Consider the following 23,768-nt stretch of genomic DNA (forward strand, 5'->3'; position numbering starts at 1 on the left):
TAGGGGATGCAGAACTCAAGGTAAGAGGAGTTAGGAATCGAAAGCACTCTCGAAGAGATGGGCTTTTTAACTGGGCCTTGAACACTGCCAGAGACTGAGCCAGCTGCAGGGATTCGGGCACCTTATTCAAGCATAAAGCGCAGCAAGGTAGAAAGGATGGAGTTTGGAGTTGGCAGTTGATTAGAAGGGCACAGATAATAGGGACTTATCACGGGGGTGGGTGGGGAGGGAACACAGAGGGAGATAAGCGAAGGGAGATAGTGAGGAGTAGCTCAGTGAGTGCATTTGCAGGTCAGTAAGAGGAGTTGAATTGTATCTGCCCTCTGGATTGACTCCATCTAGTTTTGAAGATGCTGTTTCCAGAACTGCACACACTGTCTCCCCTTTTTCTTGCTGTCTTCTGTTCTCCCTATGTATCCCGTCATCCTGGCTTTTGCTGCTGCCTTATCTACCTTTTTGGCATAGGGGTTAGGACTGAGGTATCTGAATGCAAGTGTTATGGGTTAGATTCCTACTGTAGGTGTTGGTGGTTATCCGTACTGGTCTAGATGGACCATTGGTCTGACCCAGTATGGCGGTCCTTATATCCAGCTGCATTAGGATCCTGCTCTTCTTATGCACAGAACATTGCAAATTATGCAAAATGCAGCTGCCTGTTTACTCACTGGGTTAGGATGGAGATATCACATGACACCTGAATCCCACTGGCTCCCAGTGGAGATTAGGATTTTGTTTAAGGCCATTACAAGAGAACTGTATGATCAGAGTCTGCAATATTTATATGTTTGTACCTCTGCATATTATAATATTGATCCAGATATTGGAGCTCCCATCATAGGCCCAAAGGAAAACTAGGTCTGGGTGATAAAGAGCATGGGGTGAATTTTACTTCCAGATGAGATTTGTAAAGATGGAGTGAAGAATCTGTTAAAGACTTGGTTTTGTGTTTTTTTAAAATTAGTGTTTGTGATCTGAAATGTAAGAGGGACGTTTTATGTTTTGGTAAAGATATCTTGATATTTAAATGATAGTAGTGCTATAAAATAGCTTTGCGCTTACTTTAATAGTTTTGAAAAGTGACATGTATACATCTTAAATAAATACTCTTGAGTTCTTAAATGCCATAAATGTGTTTCTTGGTTCAGATTGTTCAGGAACCAATCAGAGAAGTCTGTACTTTAGAGCTAATTCTTACTGGTTTACAGGATCTAGTGCAGGGGTGTCAAAGTCCCTCCTCAAGGGCCACAATCCTGTGGGGTTTTCAGGATTTCCCCAATGAATATGCATGAGATCTGTTAACATACAATGAAAGCAGTGCATGCAAATAGATCTCATGCATATTCATTGGGGAAATCCTGAAAACCCGACTGGATTGCGGCCCTTGAGGAGGGACTTTGACACCCCTGATCTAGTGCAAGATGTAATTATGGTGGGGCTGCTAGACAACAGCGATCAGTGTGATCAAATTTGTAGTCATTTGATTTAGTGCCTTTCTGTAGTTACAGTCAAAGTGGTTTACATAGGTGTGATCAAAAAAATACGGTGAATGCTGCTGCCGAGCACCATTCAATGGAAAGGCAGGGATCTTCAATACAGAAAGTGGTGCGTCAAACCTTAGGGGAGAGTGTAACACAGTGGTTAAAGCTCCAGCTTCAGGACACTGAGGTTATGGGTTCAAACCCACACTGCTCCTTGTGACCTTGGGAAAGTCACTTAATCCCCCCATTGCCCCAGGTACAGTAGATAGATTATGAGCCCGTCAGGATGGACAGGGGAAAATGCTTGCGTACCTGAATAAATTTATGTAAACGTTCTGTGCTTCCCTGGGAGAATGGCATAAAAAAATTGAATAAACAAATAAATAAATAAGTGTGTGTGATAAGTTTCAACTTGTTCAGTGCAGTCAGTTGGTTATGAGCTACAGTTGAGAGAAGGCGTGTTTTAAAGTGCGCTGTAAATCATGATCACAAACCGCATTAACATGGAATTTTGTTTCAAACTGCAAAAAAAAAATGTTAAAGAAAAACACGAAATGTTACAATTAGTTTATGGTGATGCTGCAGTGACCATGAAGATGGCTTACAAGTAGTTGGATCGATTTCATAATGGCTGTGAATCAGAATCAATCAACAAATTAACTTTGAGTTTCAAAAAAGATCTAAAGACTTATCTGTTTGAAGAATTTGTACTTAAAAGATATAACTTTAAGGTAATCTGTTCCTAATGTTGTATTATATCATTTATTTTTTTGTAAACCGCTGTGAACTTCTATGAGGTACTGGCGGAAAATAAATAAGTATTGTATTGAAGACGAGGAGAGATTGAGATATCCTTCAACATCCTAAACCCAAGAGAACGTTGAAAGAGTAAGCAAAATGATTCAATCAAACAGGCGATTGACCATTAAGGAAATTTCTGAGGATCTGAACATCTCTTATGGTTCCGTTCAAAACATTTTAACAACAGATTTGACCATCATGTGAGTGAGTGAGAAAATTGTTCCATGCGTTTTGACGGTCGAACAAAAGCAACAGCGTTTGTTAATTTCATTGGAGTTGGTTCAGATTTCAGCTTTTTAAGAAATGTCATTACGGGAGATAAAACTTGGGCCTATGGTTATGATCCTGAGACCAAGGTTCAGAGTTCTCAATGGAAATCGCCCAGGTCTCAGGCGAAAAAGCGCGTAAATCAAGATCTAACATCATAGAACATAGAAGATGACGGCAGATAAGGGCCATAGCCCATCAGATCTGCCCACTCTACTGACCCACCCATCAAGGTGATGATGATTGGTTTTTTTTTTTTACTTTGATGGCATTATGCAAGCTGAGTTTGTACCCAGGAACACTACAGTGAACTCTGAATATTATTAGGTGCTTATTAGAGCATTTAAGAAACAATGTGCGTAGAAAGCGACCTGAGAAATGGGCAACCTGTTTCATCCTCCATTATGACAACACTCTGTGTCACATATTGCTTCTGGTAAGAACATAAGAATAGCCTTACTGGGTCAGACCAATGGCCCATCAAGCCCATTAGTCCGTTCTCCTGGTGGCCAATCCAGGTCCCTAGTACCTGGCCAAAACCCATGGAGTAGCAATATTCCATGCTACCGATCCAGGGCAAGCAGTGGCTTCCCCCATGTCTTTCTCAATAACAGACTATGGACTTTTCTTCCAGGAACTTGTCCAAAGCTTTCTTAAAACCAGCTATGCTATTTGCTGTTACCACAACCTCTGGCAATGCGTTCCAGAGTGTGTCCTCGTCCACCGGATCTGGCACCGTGCAACTTTTAGCTCTTCCCCAAAGTCAAAATGGCCATGAAAGGTAAACATTTTGAATCGATCCAGGACATTGAGGCAACCACAACAGTGCAATTAAAGACTCTCATGAAAGAGGGCTTCTAGAACTGCTTTAGAAAGTGGTAAGAACAAAGGGATAAGTGTGTTCAAAGTGAGAGGGTGTATTTTGAGGGGGGATTAATGGCAAGGTGTCTCTTAGTGTAATATTTATTTATTTAATTAAACATTCACCGTATTTTTTGATCACAGCTCGTATAGTAGGAGTCAGATAGAAAAATAGAGGAGTTGGAGTCAAAGGTTTGTTGTATGGACTCCACAGCTCTGGTTGTCAACTCAGTGCTCTAAAGACTAAAGGCTGCTTTTACTAAGCTGCAGCAGTGTTTTTACCGCGCGCTGCCCCCCAAACTACGCACCAAAAACTAACGCCAGCTCAATGGTGGCGTTAGCTTCTAGTGCGCACGGCAATTCAGCACACGCTAAAACCGCTAACACAGCTTAGTAAAAGGAGCCCTAGGTTATTCCTCTACTCCAATATTTAAATATTTCAGCTTGTTTATTTAAAAAATTAATTGATAATGTTTGGTTCAGCAGAATCAGATATTCAATCATCCGCTTTCATTTTAGGTAAGCAGTATAAATGTACAGTGTGTGACTATACTGCAGTGCATAGGCCACAACTCTTACGTCACATGGAACAGCATGTTTCATTCAAGGTAAGAAACGGTAAGAAAGAACTGCTTAATGTCCTGTATATGCTGGCAAGGTAAGAAAATGGTATCGAGAATACCTACGTTTTCCAAATGTATGTGCTGAAATTAAGTTTATTGGATATACACTGAAGGGACAGTATTGAGTGTCAAAACCAAAAAAACAGGCTGTGAATAAATACAGTGGTACCTCAGTTTACGAGTGCACCGGTTTGCGAGTGTTTTGCAAGACGAGCAAAACATTCGCAAAATCAGCGCCTCGGTGGCTCGATTTACGAGCCTCTCCCCCCCCCCCCGCGCGATCCGGCACCCTCCCTGCCTAATTGGGCACCCCTCCGCCGCTTCTTACCATCATCTGGGCACCGACACAGGCATGTCCTGTGCGTTGGTGCCGGTGCCTGAAGATCGGCCTCCACTTCTGCTGGGCCTTGAGCATCTGTGCATGCTCAAGGCCCAGCAAGAAGAGGAGGCCGATCTTCGGGCACCGGCACCAACGCACAGGACATGCCGGTGCCCAGATGACAGTAAGAAGCAGCGGGGGGTTGCCCAATCGCGTGGGGGGGGTGCCGGATCACGGCAGTGGGGTGCCCAATCGCGGGGGGGACGGTGCCGGATCGCGGGGGGCCTTCGGGGGGAGCAATGCCGGTTCTCGTGGGGGGGGGGGAACGTATCAAAGCGAGTTTCCATTATTTCCTATGGGGAAACTCGCTTTGATAAACGAGCATTTTGGATTACGAGCATGCTCCTGGAACGGATCAAACAATCAGCCAGTAAACAGTGAATTAGAGGAGGAGGAGCCTCAGAACCCCGTTAGGGAAGAACCGTTCTCTAACTTGAGAAGGTATGGATAATGTCATAGGCACAAAAAAACCCTCCTCTCGTCTGTGTTACAGCTGATATTTGTTAATTGCAGTTAGCAAAATTAGTTCCATAAGAACATAAGAAGTTGCCCCCGCTGAGTCAGACCAGAGGTCCATCTTGCTCAGCGGTCCGCTCCCGCGGCGGCCCATCAGGCCTAGTGCCTGAACAGTGGTCCCTGATTAATTTTGTAACTTACCTCTAATCCCATCCCTATAATCTACCTTTACTCTTATCTGTACCCCTCAATCCCTTTGTCTTCCAAGTACCTATCCAAAGCTTCTTTGAACCCCTGTAGCGTGCTCCTGTTTATCACATCCTCCGGTAGCACGTTCCATGTATCCACCACCCTCTGTGTGAAAAAGAACTTCCTGGCGTTTGTTCTATACCTCTCCCCTTTCAATTTCTCTGAGTGCCCCCTTGTACTTATTGATCCCCTTAATTTGAAAAATCTGTCCCTGTCTATTTTTTCTATGCCCTTCATGATCTTGAAGGTTTCTATCATGTCTCCTCTAAGTCTCCGCTTTTCCAGGGAGAAAAGCCCTAGCTTTTTCAATCTGTCAGTATATGAGAGGTCCTCCATGCCCTTTATTAGCTTAGTTGCTCTTCTCTGGACCCTCTCAAGTACCTCCATGTCCATCTTGAGGTACGGCGACCAGAACTGAACACAGTATCCAGGTGCGGGCGCACCGTAGCACGATACAGTGGCAGGATGACTTCCTTTGTCCTGGTCGTGATACCCTTCTTAATGATACCCAACATTCTGTTTGCTTTCCTTGAGGCCGTGGCACACTGCGCCGACGCCTTCAATGTTGTGTCTACCATCACTCCCAGGTCTCTTTCAAGGTCGCTCACCCCTAGCGCTGATCCCCCCATTTTGTAAGTGAACATCGGGTTTTTTCCCCCTATATGCATGACCTTGCATTTCCCTATGTTGAAACTCATTTGCCACTTTTTGGCCCATTTTTCTAGTGTTGTCAGATCTTTTTGGAGATCTTCGCAGTCCTCCATGTTATTGACCTTGTGATATAGTTTGGTGTCATCCGCAAATTTAATAACCTCACATTTTGTTCCTGCTTCCAGGTCGTTAATGAATATATTGAATAGGAGCGGTCCCAGCACCGACCCCTGTGGAACTCCGCTCGTGACCCATTGCCAGTCTGAGTAATGTCCCTTTACTCCAACCCTCTGTTTCCTGTCCGCCAGCCAGTTTTTGATCCATCGGTTGATTTTACATATAAGCCTGGGCTATTTGCCCTAACTGGGCTTTTCATCCTCTAATTCACTGTTTATTGGCTGCTTGTTTGATTCAAAGTATTTATTCACGGCCTGGTTTTTTTTTTTTTGTTTTGATATCATTTTTGGCTGCGTAAGGGTTATTTTGCATGACAGTATTGAGTGTCCCCTTTTACCTTGGTGTTTGCCTTTAAAAGTCCAACTTTTTGGTCCACAGGTACAAAACAACCCATTCTGTCTGCCTAGCTGCCTCTACCTAATGAGTCCTCTATTCAGTATATTACTATCCTCTCAGCTTGCTCTTTCTGGGGGTTTTTTTTTCAGCTGTCCAAAATATTCCTGAATTGAATCATGGTTTTTGTTGCTGCCACTTCTAATAGGCTATTCTGGGTAACTGTCATGCCGTCTGTAAAGCAGTGTGTGTTTCCTCAATGCCTCTATTTTATACTAATGATCTTGTCTGTGAATTTCTATTCTATAGAAAATGCTGCCTCTGAGATTTTTATTGACATCGATATCCCAACGCTCTCACAAAATTCTTAAATTAATAACATTTACCAGACCTTGGTAGTGCATAAGAATAGCCCCACTGGGTCAAACCAAAGGTCCATTAAGCCCAGTATCCTGTTTCCAACAATGGCCAGCCCAGGTCGCAAGCACCTAGCTAGATTCCAAGTAGTAAAATAGATTTTATAGTTCTTATCCTAGGAATAAGCAGTTGATTTCCCTAAGCTATCTCAATAATGGCCTGTGGACTTCTCTTTTAGGAAATTATCCAAACCTTTTTTAAACCCTGCTAAGCTAACTGATTTCACCACATTCTGTGAAGAAATATGTTCTTCGGTTTGTTTTAAATCTACTACTTAGTCGCTTCATCGCATGTCCCCTAGTTCTAGTATTTTTGGAAAGAGTGAACAAGTGATTCACATCTACCCTTTCCACTCCACTTATTATTTTATAGACCTCTGTCATATCACCCCGAGCCATCTCTTCTAGCTGAAGAGCTCTAGCTGCTTTAGCCTGTCCTCATAGGGAAGTCATTCCAAACCTTTTATCATTTCTGTCACCCTTCTCTGTACCTTTTCGAATTCCGCTTTATGTTTTTTGAGATATGGCAACCAGAACTGCACACAGTATTGAAGTTGCCATAGAGCACAAGGGCATTATAACATTTTCATCTTTGTTTTCCATTCATTTCCTGATAATTCCTAACATTCAATTTACTTTCTTAGCCACCGCCGCACATTGAGCAGAGGGTTTGAACATATCCTCAACAATGACACCTAGATCTTTTTCCTGTGCAGTGATTCCTAACTTAGAACCCAGCATCACGTAGCTATAGTTTGGGTTATTGTTTTCCACACGCATCATCACTTTGCACTTGCTCACATTAAATGTCATCTTCCATTTTGACGCCTGTCTTCCAGTCTCACAAGGTCCTCTTGTAAATGTTTATTTGGTCTCTCTGATGTAACTAAAGCGAAATATAGGCCATGTTGGGGACATATTACCTTTCATTTTTAATATATTATAGATTTTTAAAATTGTGTTGAAATTCATTTTGAAAATACTGCAATTGTACAGTAGATTACCGTATTTCTCCATATATAGGCCGCCCCTCTGCATAGGCCGCAAAAAAGGGCGACCTATGTTTAAAAACTGGAGATAAGTCACCCCATGGTATTAGCCGCGGCTTATCTTCGGTACCTTCCCTGCCTTTTTCAGTTATCCCCCCTCCCCCCGGTACCTTCTTCAAAACCCCCTCGCTGGATGGCGGACTGCTCAAATCTCCAGCGGTGCAGGGCAGCCATGATCTCTTTGGCATCCGGCCTGCCCCCGCACTGCCTGCTGAATGGCCGACGTCAGCTTTTGCGGGACTCGCGAGAACTGACGTCAGCCACTCAGCAAGCGGTGCAGGGGCAGGCTGGATGCCGAAGAGATTGCGGCTGCCCTGCACCGCTGGAGATTTGAGCGGTCCGCCGTCCAGCGAGGGGGCTCCGAAAAGGTACCGGGGCTGGGGAGGATGATTTAAAATTGATACATAGGCTGCTCCATTTAACTAGGCCGCACCCCATACACGGGTTTGTAAATTATCTGCAGTGATGATAATGGTGACTACTGACTCCTTGTGAGGCTATCACCTTCACCTGTTATAAGCATAATTTAAAACATAATGGCTAATTTGAACATAATGGCTTCTTTGAAAGTCTCTGGGATTGTTGATTGATTCTCTCAGTGAAGGAGGGAGGTGTAGTTAACTCTCTCTGAATAACATGGCTTCTAGTGTTATCATAGGCTGTTACAGTATTTGGTTTGTATAATGGAGAGATGATTTGTATGTGGCAGTTCATTTTTAATTTTATGCTGATTTTGTTTATATTTAAACTGCATTACCACAGCCTAATTTGTTATACAACCAATTAATTTTCACTGACTTGTAATGCAATATTAAATAGTAGTAATAGTAAATAGCTACCTTAGTATTTTAATTTCCAGCATTTTCTTGCATAATCCTTTTCATTTCCTAATCTTTTTTTATTCCTTTTTGAAAAACTATGCTGCTATTTCCCCCAAAATATTATCCCATGCTAGTATTCTTATTCTGACTGAAAGAACATAAATCACCCCATCTTTTACTAAGGTGCGCTATGCTTTTTAGCGCACGTTAATCATACGCTAAACGCTAACGCGTGCATGTTATCTTATGGATGTGTTAGCGGTTAGCACATGCGTTGTTTTAGTGCACGCTAAAAGAGGGCCTTTGTATATGCCACTTTAATATGTTAGTTTTTTTCTAGAACACAAAGCTATTAGGCTGATATGAAGCCATATAGTTTTGGCTTTAGTGCATCAGTATGGCATTTTGATGGTCATTCATATTCAAAATATTGTGGATTCTGCAACATAAACTACATGAAATGAGACTGTAGGACCTAAAATATACAAAAAGGAGAGGGGAGGAATATGATAGACATTCAAATAGATCCAAGATATAAATAATTCACTAGAATACATTTTTTAGCAGATGGGAAATTCTGAAGAAAAAGGTCAGAATCCTATATTGAAAGGAGGTAGACTGATACATAACGCTCATATAATGCACATTATTCTAAAGTATGATATTAACAAGGTCAATATAAAATATATTAAATATTTTAATAAACAGCATAGGGTGTATTTGTATAATAATTATCTACGGTAGGTTAGGTTCTAATCTTTTACTGTCTGAAAAATGTTTTACGTATGTTGTGAATCTTTTTCTGGTTTTCACAGGAATATTTGCAGATAAAACAGATGTTTGCATGGAAAAAACCTCTTTGAAAAATTCTCATCTTAAATGTACATAAAGTTCTCTGATTAACTTTACTTGCTTATAGGGCAGGTATTCTGCTTGTCAGCCTCAAAATAAAAACAAAGGTCCTAACAGTGACCCTATTCCCAAAAGTGTTGGTTTTCCAGGGAGAGAGCTTAAAGATTTATGAATTGATGGTAGAGTAGAGAGTAGGAATCTGGGGAAAAGATTCATTCAAAAAAGTAAATTTTTGACGTTCTGTGGTTTGGCTTTTAATTTTATTGCTATCTCAGAAATGAACAGACTAAGAGCTCCTTTTACTAAGGTGCGTTAGCGGTTTTAGTGCGCGCTAAACAAAAAATAGTAACGCAAGCTCTATGGAGGCGTTAGTGTCTAGCGTGTGCGGCATTGTAGCGCGCGCTAAAACCACTAGGGCACCTCAGTAAAAGGAGCCCTAAGCTCAGAAGTAGGATCAGAGCCCAATTTCTTATAAGTATCTGATTGGTGAACGTCGGCTTTCAAAATCAGTTTTTTAAAAAAAATATCAGCTGATATTATCACATTTAGGTATGATGAAAATTATGGCACTGCCTGTCTTTACTTGCATAGCAATTTAATGTAAATAGAGCTAAGTTTATTATATAAATTCCATTCAACGATTCATTCTAAAACAATCAACAGGTCAACCAGCTATATGCTAAAATAATGAACTGAATCCCTAAACCTGAAAGATCAGAAAACGGAAGATCTAATCTGAATTCAAAATGGGGTGGGAACAAACAAAAAAATAACCTTTCCTAATACAGTGGAACCTCGGTTTGCGAGTAACCCGGTTTGCGAGTGTTTTGTAAGACGAGCAAAACACTCAGCAAACTTTTGCCTCGCAAACCGAGCATGTTCTGGTGTACGAGCACCTCCCCCCCCCCCGCTCTAACCGGCATCGCACCCCCCCGAACCGGCATCGCAACCCCCCCTCCGTGAGAACCGCAAAGTACCCCTGTGCTGAAAGCGGCATCCGCCTGCCCTTCCTCCCAAGCACGGTCCTTACCCCTTCTGCTCATTGTAAGGGTGAATGCGAGCTCCCGCCTCTTGCCTGGGCTGGGCCTTGAGCATCTGCGCATGCTCAAGGCCTTCTGGCTCTCGTTCTCTCGGAGAGAACGAGATCTCCAAGAGAACGAGAGCCAGAAGGCCTTCAGCATGTGCAGATGCTCAAGGCCCAACCCAGGCAAGAGGCGGGAGCTCGCATTCACCCTTACAATGAGCAGAAGGGGTAAGGACCGTGCTTGGGAGGAAGGGCGGGCGGATGCCGCTTTCAGCACAGGGGTACTTTGTGGTTCTCACGGGGGGGGAGGGGTTGCGATGCCGGTTCAGGGGGGTGCGATGCCGGTTAGAGCGGGGGGAGGGGGTGATGGAGCAGCGCCGGTAGCCTCGGTGGGGGGTGGGGGGTTGGTGGAACGAATTGTTCAAGTTTCCATTATCTTCTATGGGGAAAGTTGCTTTGATATACGAGTGTTTTGGTTTAAGAGCATGCTTCTGGAACGAATTATGCTCTTAAACCAAGGTACCACTGTACTTAATCTTCAGATGGCATATCTCTAAGAGATAAATTTATAAAATGAAATCTCACATGGTCAGTGTGCTGTGCTCAATCTGGTCATCTTAGCTGTGAGACCTAAGCTTACACGATTCTCCATATCTAAGGGTCCCTCATTGGCTTCTCCCAAAAAGAAGACTATAGGAAATGCTTTGGGCAATGATTTTTCCTCAGGGTTACCTAGTGTAGTATCAAAGAAAACATTTTCTGACAACTAACAATGTACAAAACAGTCATCACTTTCAGCTCCTCTGAATTTTAACTTAGCCTGTCTAACACAGAAATGAGTTTACTTCTGGATCAAGGATGGAATAAAGTTAAAAAGAAAAATAGCACTATGTAACAATTTTTTTGGGTTCCTGGTAATAAGTGTTCTTTCTTAATTGCCTATTCCATAAAAGTATGGAAAATGGCTATCATTCCATTCAAACTTTGCTTTTGTGACCAGGACATTGATATTTTGAAATTTACCTTTTCTGCAGGTGGTAGACACCTGCTGCTCTTATTTTGGCCATAGACCTTAGTAGAAGAGCCCATTAGAGTAGCTTCAAGAACTTTCTAGAACTTTCCATCAGTATAAATAGTACAGTATAACTATAGAGATATCAAGCCCACCAGCTCAGTTCAGTTCCAACTGCCTAAGTGGTAACATATCTGCATTGTTCTAGATGGTATCTAGAGGCTGCAAACATCTGGCAGATTCATTTTGCTATGTATGCGGCCAATTTATCAAGGCAAGAGGGAAAAAATACTCCATAGAAGTATCTGCTAAGATGTGCGATGCCTAAAAGGCATATTTCAACATGCCTTTTGGGGATCAAGGCAAACCCTGATCACCTCACTTCACATGTGAGCACTGCCCAAAAAACTCTGGAAGGTAAGACAATTTTGTTTCTCACTAGGATGGTGGAATTTTCTGCTATAAAATTTCTTAGAATTTTCATTTTTAAGAATACTAAAATTTAAAATTTTTCAATGTTATTTGAAAACATATCATATGTGAAATATGTTGCAAGAATCTTGTACACATTAGTCATAGGTAAAAATGTATTATTTTCATTACCACAATTTTATTTTGTTCTTCTAAAGGATGGTACAGAGGAGAAAAGAGAGCCATGAAGGTTGCTAGCCCAAGAATTTGGCGGGAACCCATTGACCACTTAAACAACTGCTACTTCTGCATGGTGGACCCATCCAAACGTCGAACTAGCAAGCATGCATCTGCAATCACATATCCGGACATTCCTTCATCCATTGCCCCGGTGTCGCATTGCCCTGAGCTCCCCATAATAGCTCTCCCAGAGAGAGAGCAGCAAGTCAGAGAGTGAGGAAGATGACGTAAATCCAGTTTACAATATCAGTGGTGCAACTGATGAGAGAAACCCATATTATCCAAACCAAAAAAGGCCTCAGCAACTTGATCAGAGATCTTGGTCTCATCAAGTCTGATACTGAGTCTAGGCTCAAGCAGTGGAACTTGTTGAATGAAAGTGTTCAAGTCACAAATCAGAGGAAGCGTCACCAAGGTTTTTCTACCTTTTTCACCCATCAAGATGGGATCTTCTTCTACCACAATATGACTAGTCTGTTTTACTCCTATAACCTGAAAGAGTGGCGTCTCTTCACAGCTCATCCCAAAGCATCAAAACCATGCTGTTCCATAATGGGAACAAGTACCATCTCTTCCACTGGCTCACTCAGTGCACCTCAAAGAGGTTTACAACAGCATCAAGATCTTACTAGGTGTCTGAAGTATGATGAGTACGGTGGGGGGGTCATCGGAAACTTCAAAATGGTGGCATTCCTAATGGGTCTCCAAGGTGGTTTTACCAAATTTACCTGCTTCCTCTGCATTTGGGACAGCAGAAACGCAGGCAGGACTGGCCAGAGCATACTGAGTTCTCTTTGAGGAGAAACTACGTCAAATGGAAACCACTGGTGGACCTCTGGAAGGTGCTGATGCTACCACTGAACATCAGATTGGGCCTAATGAAACAATTTGTCAACGCTCCAGATAAGGAATTGTCAGTCTTCATTTACCTTCAAGACATCTTCCCTAATCTGTCTGAGGCAAAGGTCAAAGCTGGTGTCTTCATCTGACCACAGATAAAAAAGATCCTGGAGTGCAAGGAATTTCCCAAAAGTTAAGTAGGAAGGAGAAAGCTGCTTCTAACAGCTTTGTCACAATGGGCAATCACAAGACCAAAAACTACATAGAGCTGGTTGAGAATCTGGTGAATCTTGATACTTATCTTAAGTCATTCAAGTAAAACATGGGAGCATACTCAAGAGGAGGAGGTGAATGCTTCCACCAGGATATACTGGACTTCAAATGTCACTACCAAGGACAATATAATGAGAGTATGATGGCAGACTACATCTGGGGGTATGAAATTGACTTACAATATAATCGCAAATCTCAAAAAACTACTCACTTCTGAATCTTCTGTGGTCATCTTTGTATAACTTCAATATAAATATGTTAACTGTGATTCATATGTTGCTTTATGACACTATAAGAATGAAAAGATGAAAATTTGGTATTTGGACGTTTTAATAGGTAAATTGCAAAATTTGGCTATCCTGGTCACAAAAACAAAGTTTTATGGAAATAACAGATATTTTCTATACTTTTTAGATATGAGTACTTAGGAAATTATGCTTATTGCCCAGGAACAAAAATTATGTTACTTAGTGTAATCTTAGACAAAAATGAGTAGACTTAAATTCTGGGGTACCTGAGTTCAGAACCCTTTTACAACTGGGAGCCTCATGTTCTGGACCATGGCATCTAGGAAGCCAGAGCCAGAGACCCTCTGCTCTAGAATTCTTCACTACCTACTCATTAACCCTTTACCAGCCATCTATCTCTCGCTCATTAACAAACTATGCAGACCCCTTCATTAGAAAGGTTCCTCTTGGTTTTCCCACTATCCATTAAAAAAAAAAATCAAACAACAGAGGAATCAACATCATCAAGAAAAACCCCTCTCAAACAACAAGGTCTTCAATAATTTTCTAAACTGCCAGACACTGTTAGCTTGCTATGAGTTAAGGTGAAGTAAATGACCTTGCCTGAAGCACCGCCATTTTAACATTAGTTAAAGAAAACCAGTGGAGCCTTTCAACCTAGTAACTGGCTCAAAGTGGAGTATAGAGTGAGGTACAAATTGCTGTTGTTAACCTATTTATCAATACATAAATTGTCACCACGATACATGTCAGAGGCAATTTAATTCCAAGTTTCACTCCCAAAGTTACGTTCTGCTGGAAACGTAGATTTATTTATACAAACTAGAAAAGAGATGAGGATGCAAACCACGAGGGTTGCGGCCTTCTCACTCGCAGGTCCAGCATAACGAAGCACACTCCCGGTTTACATACGGCAACAAGGGAGTTTGAGCATGTTTGCTGAAACGCCATTTGTTTTGCCAAATGAAAGACGGGCGTTGAGAGAATGAAAATGATAAACGCTTACCCTTGTTAGTATAGTTTAGTATAAAGAGGTTTTGGTGTAATGTAGTATAATAAGATGATGTGATGATTTAATTTTTGATGTTTATTTTATGAGTGGTTGTGTTTATTAAGATGGTATTGTATTTGTAGGGTTATGTATTTTTAGTGTATGTCTCTGTGTATTTTATTATGTGTCTTTGGAACCCGCTTTGTACAAAGTGGGCTATAAATAAAAACCATAAACTAAGAAGGTAAATATATGGTGGCCTGTAGGATGGGTTAGTGCAGGGATCTCAAAGTCCCTCCTTGAGGGCCACAATCCAGTCAGGTTTTCAGGATTTCCCCAATGAATATGCATTGAAAGCAGTGCATGAATATAGATCTCATGCATATTCATTGGGGAAATCGTGAAAACCCGACTGGATTGCGGCCCTCAAGGAGGGACTTTGAGATCCCTGGGTTAGTGTATAGGTAGGGATCCTGGGTGCAGTGTTTGTTTTCAAGGTCTCAGGATAGACTTCCTCTGGCTCAAGATTCCCAGAGAATTTCTTTGTTTTGTTTTGTTAATGTGCTTTGTACCTTTGCTACCATTTTTTTTAGCTTGCTAGCCAGGGTTAAAAAAGTACACTAAGCATAATTGTAACATTTTACTCCTATTTTTGTGCTGCTTTTGTTTGTGTATTTTTTAACTTCTGATGCATTTGCATTAGAACATAAGAACATAAGCTGTGCCTCTGCTGGGTCAGACCAGAGGTCCATCACGCCCAGCAGTCCGCTCATGCGGCGGCCCATCAGGTCCAGGACCTGTATAGTAATCCTCTGTCTATACCCTTCCATCCCCTTTTTCTTCAGGAAATCATCTAATCCCTTCTTAACCCTTTCAGGACCAAGGGACATATTTGTCCCATAACTTTAAAATCCTATAAATTTTGATTGGGATAGTCTACAGTTCTAAATTTGATATGTACGGATTCCATATGATACTGCCTTTATGTAAACAAACTGGTTCCGACATTCATTCATTAACGTCGTTGCTAGATTGACGAGAAGATTTACTTGCCACACTGTCCATAAGCCAGAAGTGTGATTTTTTTAAATAAAAATAATGATATTTCACAAAAAAAATCAATTTTTTGGCATCTGCAAGCCCTTTTTACCATAAAAATGTCGTCAAAACCACAAAAATTGGCCTACGATCCTTATGGTCCTGAAAGGGTTAAACCCCAATAACCCTGTCCTATCACACCCTCTGGAAGCGCATTCCAGGTGTCCACCACCCTTTGGGTGAAGAAGAACTTCCTAGCATTGGTTCCAAATCTGTCCCCTCTCAGTTTTTCCGAATGCCCTCTCGTTCTTGTAGTTTTTGAAAGTTTGAAGAATCTGTCCCTCTCCACTTTCTCTATGCCCTTCATGATCTTGTAAGTCTATCATGTCCCCTCTAAGCCTCCTCTTTTCCAAGGAAAAGAGCCCCAGTTTCTCTAATCTTTCAGCATAGGAAAGGTTTTCCATACCTTTTATCAATCGCGTCGCTCTTTTCTGAACCCTCTCAAGTATTTGCTAACTGCATTGGGAGTTAACTATGTTTTTTCTGTATATTAGGGGCTCCTTTTATAAAGGTGCGTTAGGGCCTTAACGTGCGGAATAACGCTGCTACCGCCTCCTCTTGAGCAGGCGGTAGTTTTTTGGGTAGCACGCGCTAATCTGGTGCGTGCGCTAAAAGCGCTAGTGCACCTTTGTAAAAGGAGCCCTAGATTTTAGCACGCATATCTTAATTCATATTTTATTCTACCACTTAGACCAGGGATCTCAAAGTCCCTCCTTGAGGGCCGCAATCCAGTCGAGTTTTCAGGATTTCCCCAATGACTATGCATGAGATCTGTGTGCATGCACTGCTTTCAATGCATATTCATTGGGGAAATCCTGAAAACCCGACTGGATTGCGGCCCTCAAGGAGAGACTTTGAGATCCCTGACTTAGACCAACTCAGATCTTGCCATATCTATCTTGGTGAGCCCATAGCCTGTTGGTTTTTCAGGATATATACAGTGAATTATGCCTGAGATATATTTACATATGGATAAATTTGCATACAAAGGAGATCCATATAGTCAGATTTATATTATCCATATTTTTTTGTGAATTTCTGTAAATCCAGCTGTATGTTAGGTTATAAGCATAAATCTGGAGAGTCCTCTTATTAACCTCTATAATAACTTGATTCTGAATGCCACCTCTTTATAACACCTTTCTTCATATTTTAATCGTTTTCATAATAAAGGACCTATACAATAAATTTCCGTACTCTTATGTTTTGTTTTGTTTTAAATCTACAGCCTTTCCATTGTGCCCACTGCCACTATTCCTGTAATATAGCTGGGTCCTTAAAAAGGCATTATAATAAAAAGCACCCTACTGAAGAATGCATCAATGCAGGAACAGGAGAAATGGCTATAGAAGCTTTTATTCAACAAGGTAAGTCTGTTTGAGTAATACGTTGTGGAATAATTGAGAATATCTTTCGGTTTGTCAGTAATTCTGTTAAATGCAGTCCCTCACAACTTCTCTTATGTGGTCTAAATTACCTCTCTGCCTCAAATTTGCAGTCTCACAAGTGCGCTCGCATTCCACATCCTGCTACCTCCCCAAAAGACACAACTAGGGTTATCATCTTTTTAAATCTGACACCTGCCCTGCCTCATGCTTCTCCCTTGCTCTGCCCCACATCTTGTGCCACACCTACATTTTCACCCTTTCCCTACCCCTCTTCTTTTTAATAATAATAATAATTTAAAAAAAAATTTCTTATATACCGCTATACCATAAGTTCAAAGCGGTTTACAACAAGATACATACAATGAGAGTAAGAGATGTTTACAACAAGAAGTAGGAGATATTTACAACAAGAAGTAAGAGAATTTACAGCAAGATACATACAGTGAGTGTATAAGATGTAAAGGGAGCAGAAAAGTACTTTCAGGGATACAAAATTGCAAATGGAAGAGAGCTATGATGGTTTGAATCTGTCTAAAATCAAGAGGATTGGGATGGGGATAGCTGAGGGGGAATGGACAAGAATTGGGATTAGGATTTGTTAAAGAGACAGGTCTTCAGTGATTTTCTGAAGTCGGCGTAAGAAGTGGCCTCAAGAATGGGTTTTACAAGCCATGTGTTCAGTTTGGCTGCCTGGAATGATAACATTCTGTCTAGGAACTTCTTGTAAAGACATGATTTCAAGGATGGATAATTAAAGAGAGTTATTCTGTGAGAGCTCTTATTAGAGCTGTTGAGGATGAATTGAGAGGCGAGGTAAGTTGGTAGCATCCCAAAGATAGCTTTGTAGCTGATGCAGGCAAACTTGAAGAGTATTCTGGATTCCACCGGCAACCAGTGGAGTATCTGGAAGTATGGGGTGATATGTTCCCATTTTTTTAAACCAAAGATGAGCCGGACCACAGTGTTCTGAATTAATCTCAGCTTGTTTAGTGTTTTCTTATAAGCTCCCAGATATATAATGTTGCAGTAATCCAGCGTGCTCAAGATGGATGATTGTACCAGTAATCGAAAGGATGAATCATCAAAGTATTTTTTAATGGTGTGGAGCTTCCATAGGACTGATATACTTTTTTTGAACAATAAATCTGTATGCTTTTCTAGGGTTAGGTGTTTGTCAAGGGTGACTCCTAGTATTTTTATAGTTTGGTCAATTTCATAATCATGGCCATTCACGTGAATCATCTTTTATCTTATCATTGGGAGATGCCAGGAAAAATTTAGTTTTTTTTGTGTTCAGTTTTAGTTTGAAGGCCGTCATCCACAGCTCTATTTGCCTTAGGGTGTTGGTTAAGAGATTGATAAAGTCTGATGACAGATAGGTTAGTGGTAGCACTACAGTAATGTCGTCAGCGTAAATGTAAAAGTTGAGTTTTAGGCTTTGAAGTAGGTGTCCCAATGTGATAAGGTAGATGTTGAATAGGATCGGAGATAAAGGGGAGCCCTGGAGCAACCCGCTGTTGTTTTTCCAGCCGATGGAGAATTTGTCTTCTTTGAATACCTGATAGGATCTGAACTCGAGGAATTCCTGGAACCAGTTGTAAGTGTTTTCTGTGATGCCTAAGGATTCTAAACAGTTCATTAAGATGGTGTGATCTACTAGGTCGAAGGCAGAACTTAAGTCCAGTTGTAGAATCATTGCACTGGTGCCTTGACTGAGAAGGGAGTGTAGGTGGTTTAGGAGTGAGGCCATAATTATTTCGGTGCTGAAGCCGGGTCTGAAACCTGATTGGTTGTTCTGTAGAAGGTTGAATTTGTCTAGGTAGGTATTTAGTTCAGCGTTTACCAGGCCTCCCATTAATTTAGCAGCAAGAGGGATGTTTGCGACAGGTCTAAAATTGGTTATGTTATTGGATGTTTCTTTGGTGTTCTTTTTAATAAGAGTTATTGCAATTTGACCCAAGTCCTCTGGAAACTTGCCAATGGATAGTTGTAGGTTGATCCAGTCAAGTAGTTTGGCTTTGAAGTTGATAGGGGCCGCTTTCATCACATTTGGAGGGCAGGGGTCCAGTCTGCAGTATGATTTGGCGTACTTATTGTAGAGCTTATCGAATATTTGCAAGTCAATATCTTTGATGTTGGACCAACACATGTCAGCTTTAGATGCCTCTGGGTCGTGGGGGAGGATGTAGTCCCAGTGGGAGTCTTGAGGGCTTGATAAAGCAAGTCTTAATTTCTTTATTTTTGAGTTGAAGAAATCGGCTAGGTCATCTGCTGTAACTGTGGGTTCTTCTACCGGGTTCGTGTAGGAGTGAGTATCGAATAGGTCATTGACTAGTTTAAACAGCTTGCTGCTGTTTAAGGAGGGGTTACCTATTTTGTGGGCATAAAAGGTTTTTTTCTTCTCTTTGGTTATGTTTTTGTAGCTTTTTAGCATTTGGCGCCAGGCGTTTCTAATCTCTGGGGGTTCCTGATTTTGACCATTTCCTTTCTAACCTTCTTAACTCTCTCTTTATCTCAAGGAGCTCTAGGTCAAACCAGCCTGTTAGGTTTCTAGGTCTGATCCTTCTTTTTTTCAGAGGGGCCATTTCGTTTAGGATGTGGGTGCTGGTGCAGATCCAGGAACTCATGAATTGATTAGAATCCTCGTCTTGGTTGTGAATGATATCGTAGTGAGACCAGAATTCTATGGGGTTGATCTTGCCTCTGCTGGTGTGGAATTGTGTGGGTTTGTTCTTAACTTTCATTGTGGCAGAGGTTGTTTTCCATTGCCATTCAAATTCGAAGTTACATATTTTGTGGTCAGACCATAGAGAATCAGACCAGGTTTCTGATATCCATCGAATAGTGGGATTTATTGAGTTTATCGAGGACAGCGATACCGGGTCCAGTTGGTGGCCTTTATTGTGAGTTGATACCGGGGGTGGGTTAGGGATTGTTGACAGTTAGCCAGTCATAAATTAGTTGGGATTTGTTCCTCATAGATCTTATATTTAGGTAGGATCCTCTGAGGTTAGAGTAGCATAGTGGGACTTTGGGGGAGGGGTGGGAAGAAGCTAGGATTTTTTAGTGCTCGGTCTTTTTTGATGTATGGTCTGGGAGGTCTGCGAAATGTTGTCAGGACTGGGATCTCTGAAGGACTAGAGTCTGTGTAATCATGGGCTAATGGGGGTTTGGGTTTGAAGCTACGTACTGTCGAGTAGTAGGTGGGGAGTGGGAGAAGATAAGGGAGGGCGGTTGCCTTGCTTCTTAAACCGATTAGGTATAAGGCGAGAAGTAGTATGCTCAAGCTATGGTGGAGGAGTGCCATGTTCTTGAGGTAATCGGAATATACAATTGTGCAATGGTTAGCTGGAGGGTTACTTATGAGTTATAGAAGACCAAGCTAGACTCTACAGAATACACAAGTTATACAATTATACTGTAGTCAGATAGCCAGTTATCTGCCGTAAAGGGGTTTTTTAAGGCTCTTTGCTGGAGTCAGAAGTACAATTATACATTTATACGTTAGATAAATTGGCTGCCTAGTAGAGGATTTGTGAGGCTCTTTGTACTAAATAGACAAATTAAATAATGGGTCGGGCCGCTGTTACCTGACTTGATGAGGCTTGTAGTGTTCAGAGATGGAGTTGCATGCAGCCGGTTCGAGGTGCAGACGAGTCCGGCGGAGGGCTGCTCGAACTGCTGGGAGCTCGGGGTCTCGGGAGGTTGAGGCAAAGTTAGAGCAAATCTGTTGCTTCACAAGGGCGTTTCACAAAGGCGCTCACTAAGGCGCATGCGCTTTTGTCGTGCGCCTTTGTCGGCACGCCGAACGGCAGCACACCGTTGGCACTGTGGCCTTTAGTGCTGGGTCCCGGCTGGATCAGGGGGGGGGGCGGAGCAGTGCTCCCACGCTCCGAAGGAGAGGCCCCAATGGAGTGTCGGCAATGCGGGCGCTGTAGCATTTAGTGCTAGGTCCCGGCTGGATCGGGGGGGCCAATTTAACTAATTTAACAATTTAACTAATTGTCCCCACTAGGGCTACCATCTTAGAAGAAAAAAATGGTTCACCCTTGTGGAATTAAACATTTATTTGCAAACAGCACTTTTTAAAAACTATGCCAGTTCCCTAGCTCCTCCTCTCAGTTGTTCACAGTCCAACTTGTAATGTTGGTACCAAATGACCAAAGGCATCTCTTCTTCCTTCCCTTCCATCCTTGGGTCCATCATTTGTCTCTTTCTTGCCTCCCTCCTCTCCATCCTTTTCTGAGACTACCATTTTTATCCCCTCCCCCTTGAGTCCATCATTTCTCTCTCTTTTTCCCCTCCCTCATCTTCCCCTTGGTTCCATTTTTTCTCTCTTTCCTTCATTCTCTCTGCCATCTTCTAAGTCCTTGTCTCAATTTCTTCCCTCCCCCAGGCCCACCATTTCTCTTTTTCCTCCTCCTCCATCACTTCTCTCTCTTCTATACCCCAGTTCCATCATTTCTTTCTTCCCTCCCACACCATAGTTCCATGATTTTCTCCTCCTTCCCTTCCCCTTGGTCCATCATTTCTTTTTCTCCCCATCACATCTTTCTTCCCTCCTTCTTTCCCTGGTCTATCATTTTTATTTTCTATTTCTTCCCTTCCCCTTGGTCCATCATTTCTTTTTCTTCCCCATCACTTTTATCTTTCCATAGGGGTCCAACATTTCTTTTTCTTCTTCCCTCACCCCCAGTCCATCATTTTACTCTCTTTCCTCCCCCTTTAACCCACCCCCCGATGTATAACTTTTCTCTTTCTTCACAACCATCATCTTTCCCTGTACCCTCTGCCCCAGTCTCTTTCCTCCCCCTTCACCCCCCAGATGTATAATTTCTCTCTTTCTTCATAACCATCATCTTTCCCTCTACCCCAGTCTTCAATGGGGTTCCCAGCAGTGGCAGAAATTCAGAGATGCTGCTGGTGTCCTGCTTGGAGTCTTTCTTCTGATGCAAACTACCCCTCTGACAACTTCCAGTTTGCATGGGGGCAATTTGTGTCAATTTGGAAAAAGATTGAGAAACCAGGTAGATATCAAGAGCTAGATTCAGTAAATGGCACTCAAATTTCATTCTATAAAGAGCAGTCTAGGCTGAACATCCTTTCTTTACTAGTGCTTTCTGTGGATTCTTGTGCTCAACTTTGGGCACAAAGATTTAAATCTGGAGTATATCCTGGAGCACAAGTTGATTGCATAACCCCCATATTTTATAACTCTGTGCCTAAATTTTGGGTGCATCACGTGACCACACACAGCCCCCCTTGTAGGTTACATATGAGATAATTTAGGTGTGCAGTGTGTTAGACTAGCACACAATCAGATGCACGTGCAAATCCAAATTAGTTCCAATTAACATGTCATCACAGCCTGCATTGGTAACATATGCCTATGCTATTAAGTGGCAGTTATTATAGTGTAAAACAATTTTTGTGTGTTCAGTGCACAGATATTGACAGGAAATAGGCATTGTTAAAATGAATAAAACCAAATGTTTTATCAGAAAACCATTTGGCAAGGACACTATCCCCCTCCTTTGCAAAGCCGAACTAGCATTTTTAGCGCCGGCTGTGGCAGTAACAGCTCGGATGCTCATAGAATTCTCAGGAGCGTCCAAACTTACCGCCGTGGCCAGCGCTAAAAAACGTTAGCGCAGTTTTGTAAAAGAGGGGGTATGTTTTTAATCTCCCATAATTTTGTATTTATGTTTTGCAGGTGGTATTAAGTGTCCCATTTGCAATTTTGTTTACGGCACGAAATGGGAATTCAACAGGCATCTTAAAAACAAACATGGGCTAAAGGTAGTGGACCAAAATGGGCAGGTAAGTCAAGGATGCAACTCTTATTAAGCTGCTCTCAAAGAGCCTAGGACAGGATAGATGAATTGCACGTTCCCGTCTAATTTGGCAGATGTGTTTTCTTTATTGACATGATTTTATGTTTTTTATTTCTTGTGTGCAGTCTCCAAGAAGGTTAGTTTTGCACAAACCATGACAGTAATAACCCTCACGGTTAAGTACTGTATGTGGAGTATGATCTCAGTCTCAAGTTTATTGCTAATGCTTACTGTAGACCACAATTAAAAGCTAAGTACCCTTGAAATATGCTAGAAGGGTTGTTAAATAAAAATTTAAAAGTAAAGTTTGTTAGTAAAAATTGATAGCAGCTCCAGTGAGGAGGTACATAAAGCCTAGGGCAGTGAAAACTTTTGAGCCCAGGTGGTACTTCTGAGGAGCTGGGGATTATACATTGGAGGTGAGGAGTTTGAGATATATACTGAGCTTGGTATATATCTTGCTGAGAGTTCATTACATGTAATATATAAAGGAAATTTATCAAGATGTGCTTAAAAATTCCCAGAGGTATTTTATATATGGCTAATTAAGCCATATATGGTAAGATAGCAAATATATGCTGATTAACATTGCAGCTTCTCAATTTAGGTTAGAGCATCCTTGATTAATGTGATGAAAAAGGAGGATTTTTAAGAAAAGTTTTAAAGGGAAAAAAATCAAGAAAGGATGTTTTGTAATGTATATATATTTTTTACTCTTACTGCTAACAAAATGATTATTAAAGATTTATGACAGTGCTTCTGATTTAAAATATTACCATTTATCTCTGCGTAGCAGGTAACAGAAGAATCATCTACCCAGTATCTTCAAATCACAGAAGCAGAGGAAGGTGTGCCAGGAAATCAAACAGCTGTAGAAGCCCTACAGGACCTAAGATACACATCTGATAATGGTGAGCAGAAGTTTGAAGAGAGAGAATACCTGTGGGTTTTTCCAAAGATTTGGTTACTAAAGTGGCAACCCAACCAGCTAAGCTG

At 41.7% G+C, this 23,768-nt stretch overlaps 1 protein-coding gene across 4 annotated transcripts in view; it reads left to right on the forward strand.

The window, feature by feature from the left end:
• The window catches only part of ZFAT (zinc finger and AT-hook domain containing), a 305,185-nt gene that overhangs the window by 242,957 nt on the left and 38,460 nt on the right, over nucleotides 1–23,768 (forward strand). For 3 of the 4 annotated variants that reach the window (XM_033932774.1, XM_033932772.1, XM_033932775.1), the window contains 4 exons: nucleotides 3,927–4,015; nucleotides 16,779–16,917; nucleotides 22,652–22,758; nucleotides 23,566–23,683. In XM_033932774.1, the coding sequence (XP_033788665.1) occupies nucleotides 3,927–4,015; nucleotides 16,779–16,917; nucleotides 22,652–22,758; nucleotides 23,566–23,683 (453 nt within the window). The remainder of the gene's footprint in view (nucleotides 1–3,926; nucleotides 4,016–16,778; nucleotides 16,918–22,651; nucleotides 22,759–23,565; nucleotides 23,684–23,768) is intronic. The other variant, XM_033932773.1, reaches the window with a different exon arrangement.

Source organism: Geotrypetes seraphini, chromosome 2 (assembly GCF_902459505.1).
Source record: "Geotrypetes seraphini chromosome 2, aGeoSer1.1, whole genome shotgun sequence".
Lineage (NCBI taxonomy): Eukaryota > Metazoa > Chordata > Amphibia > Gymnophiona > Dermophiidae > Geotrypetes > Geotrypetes seraphini.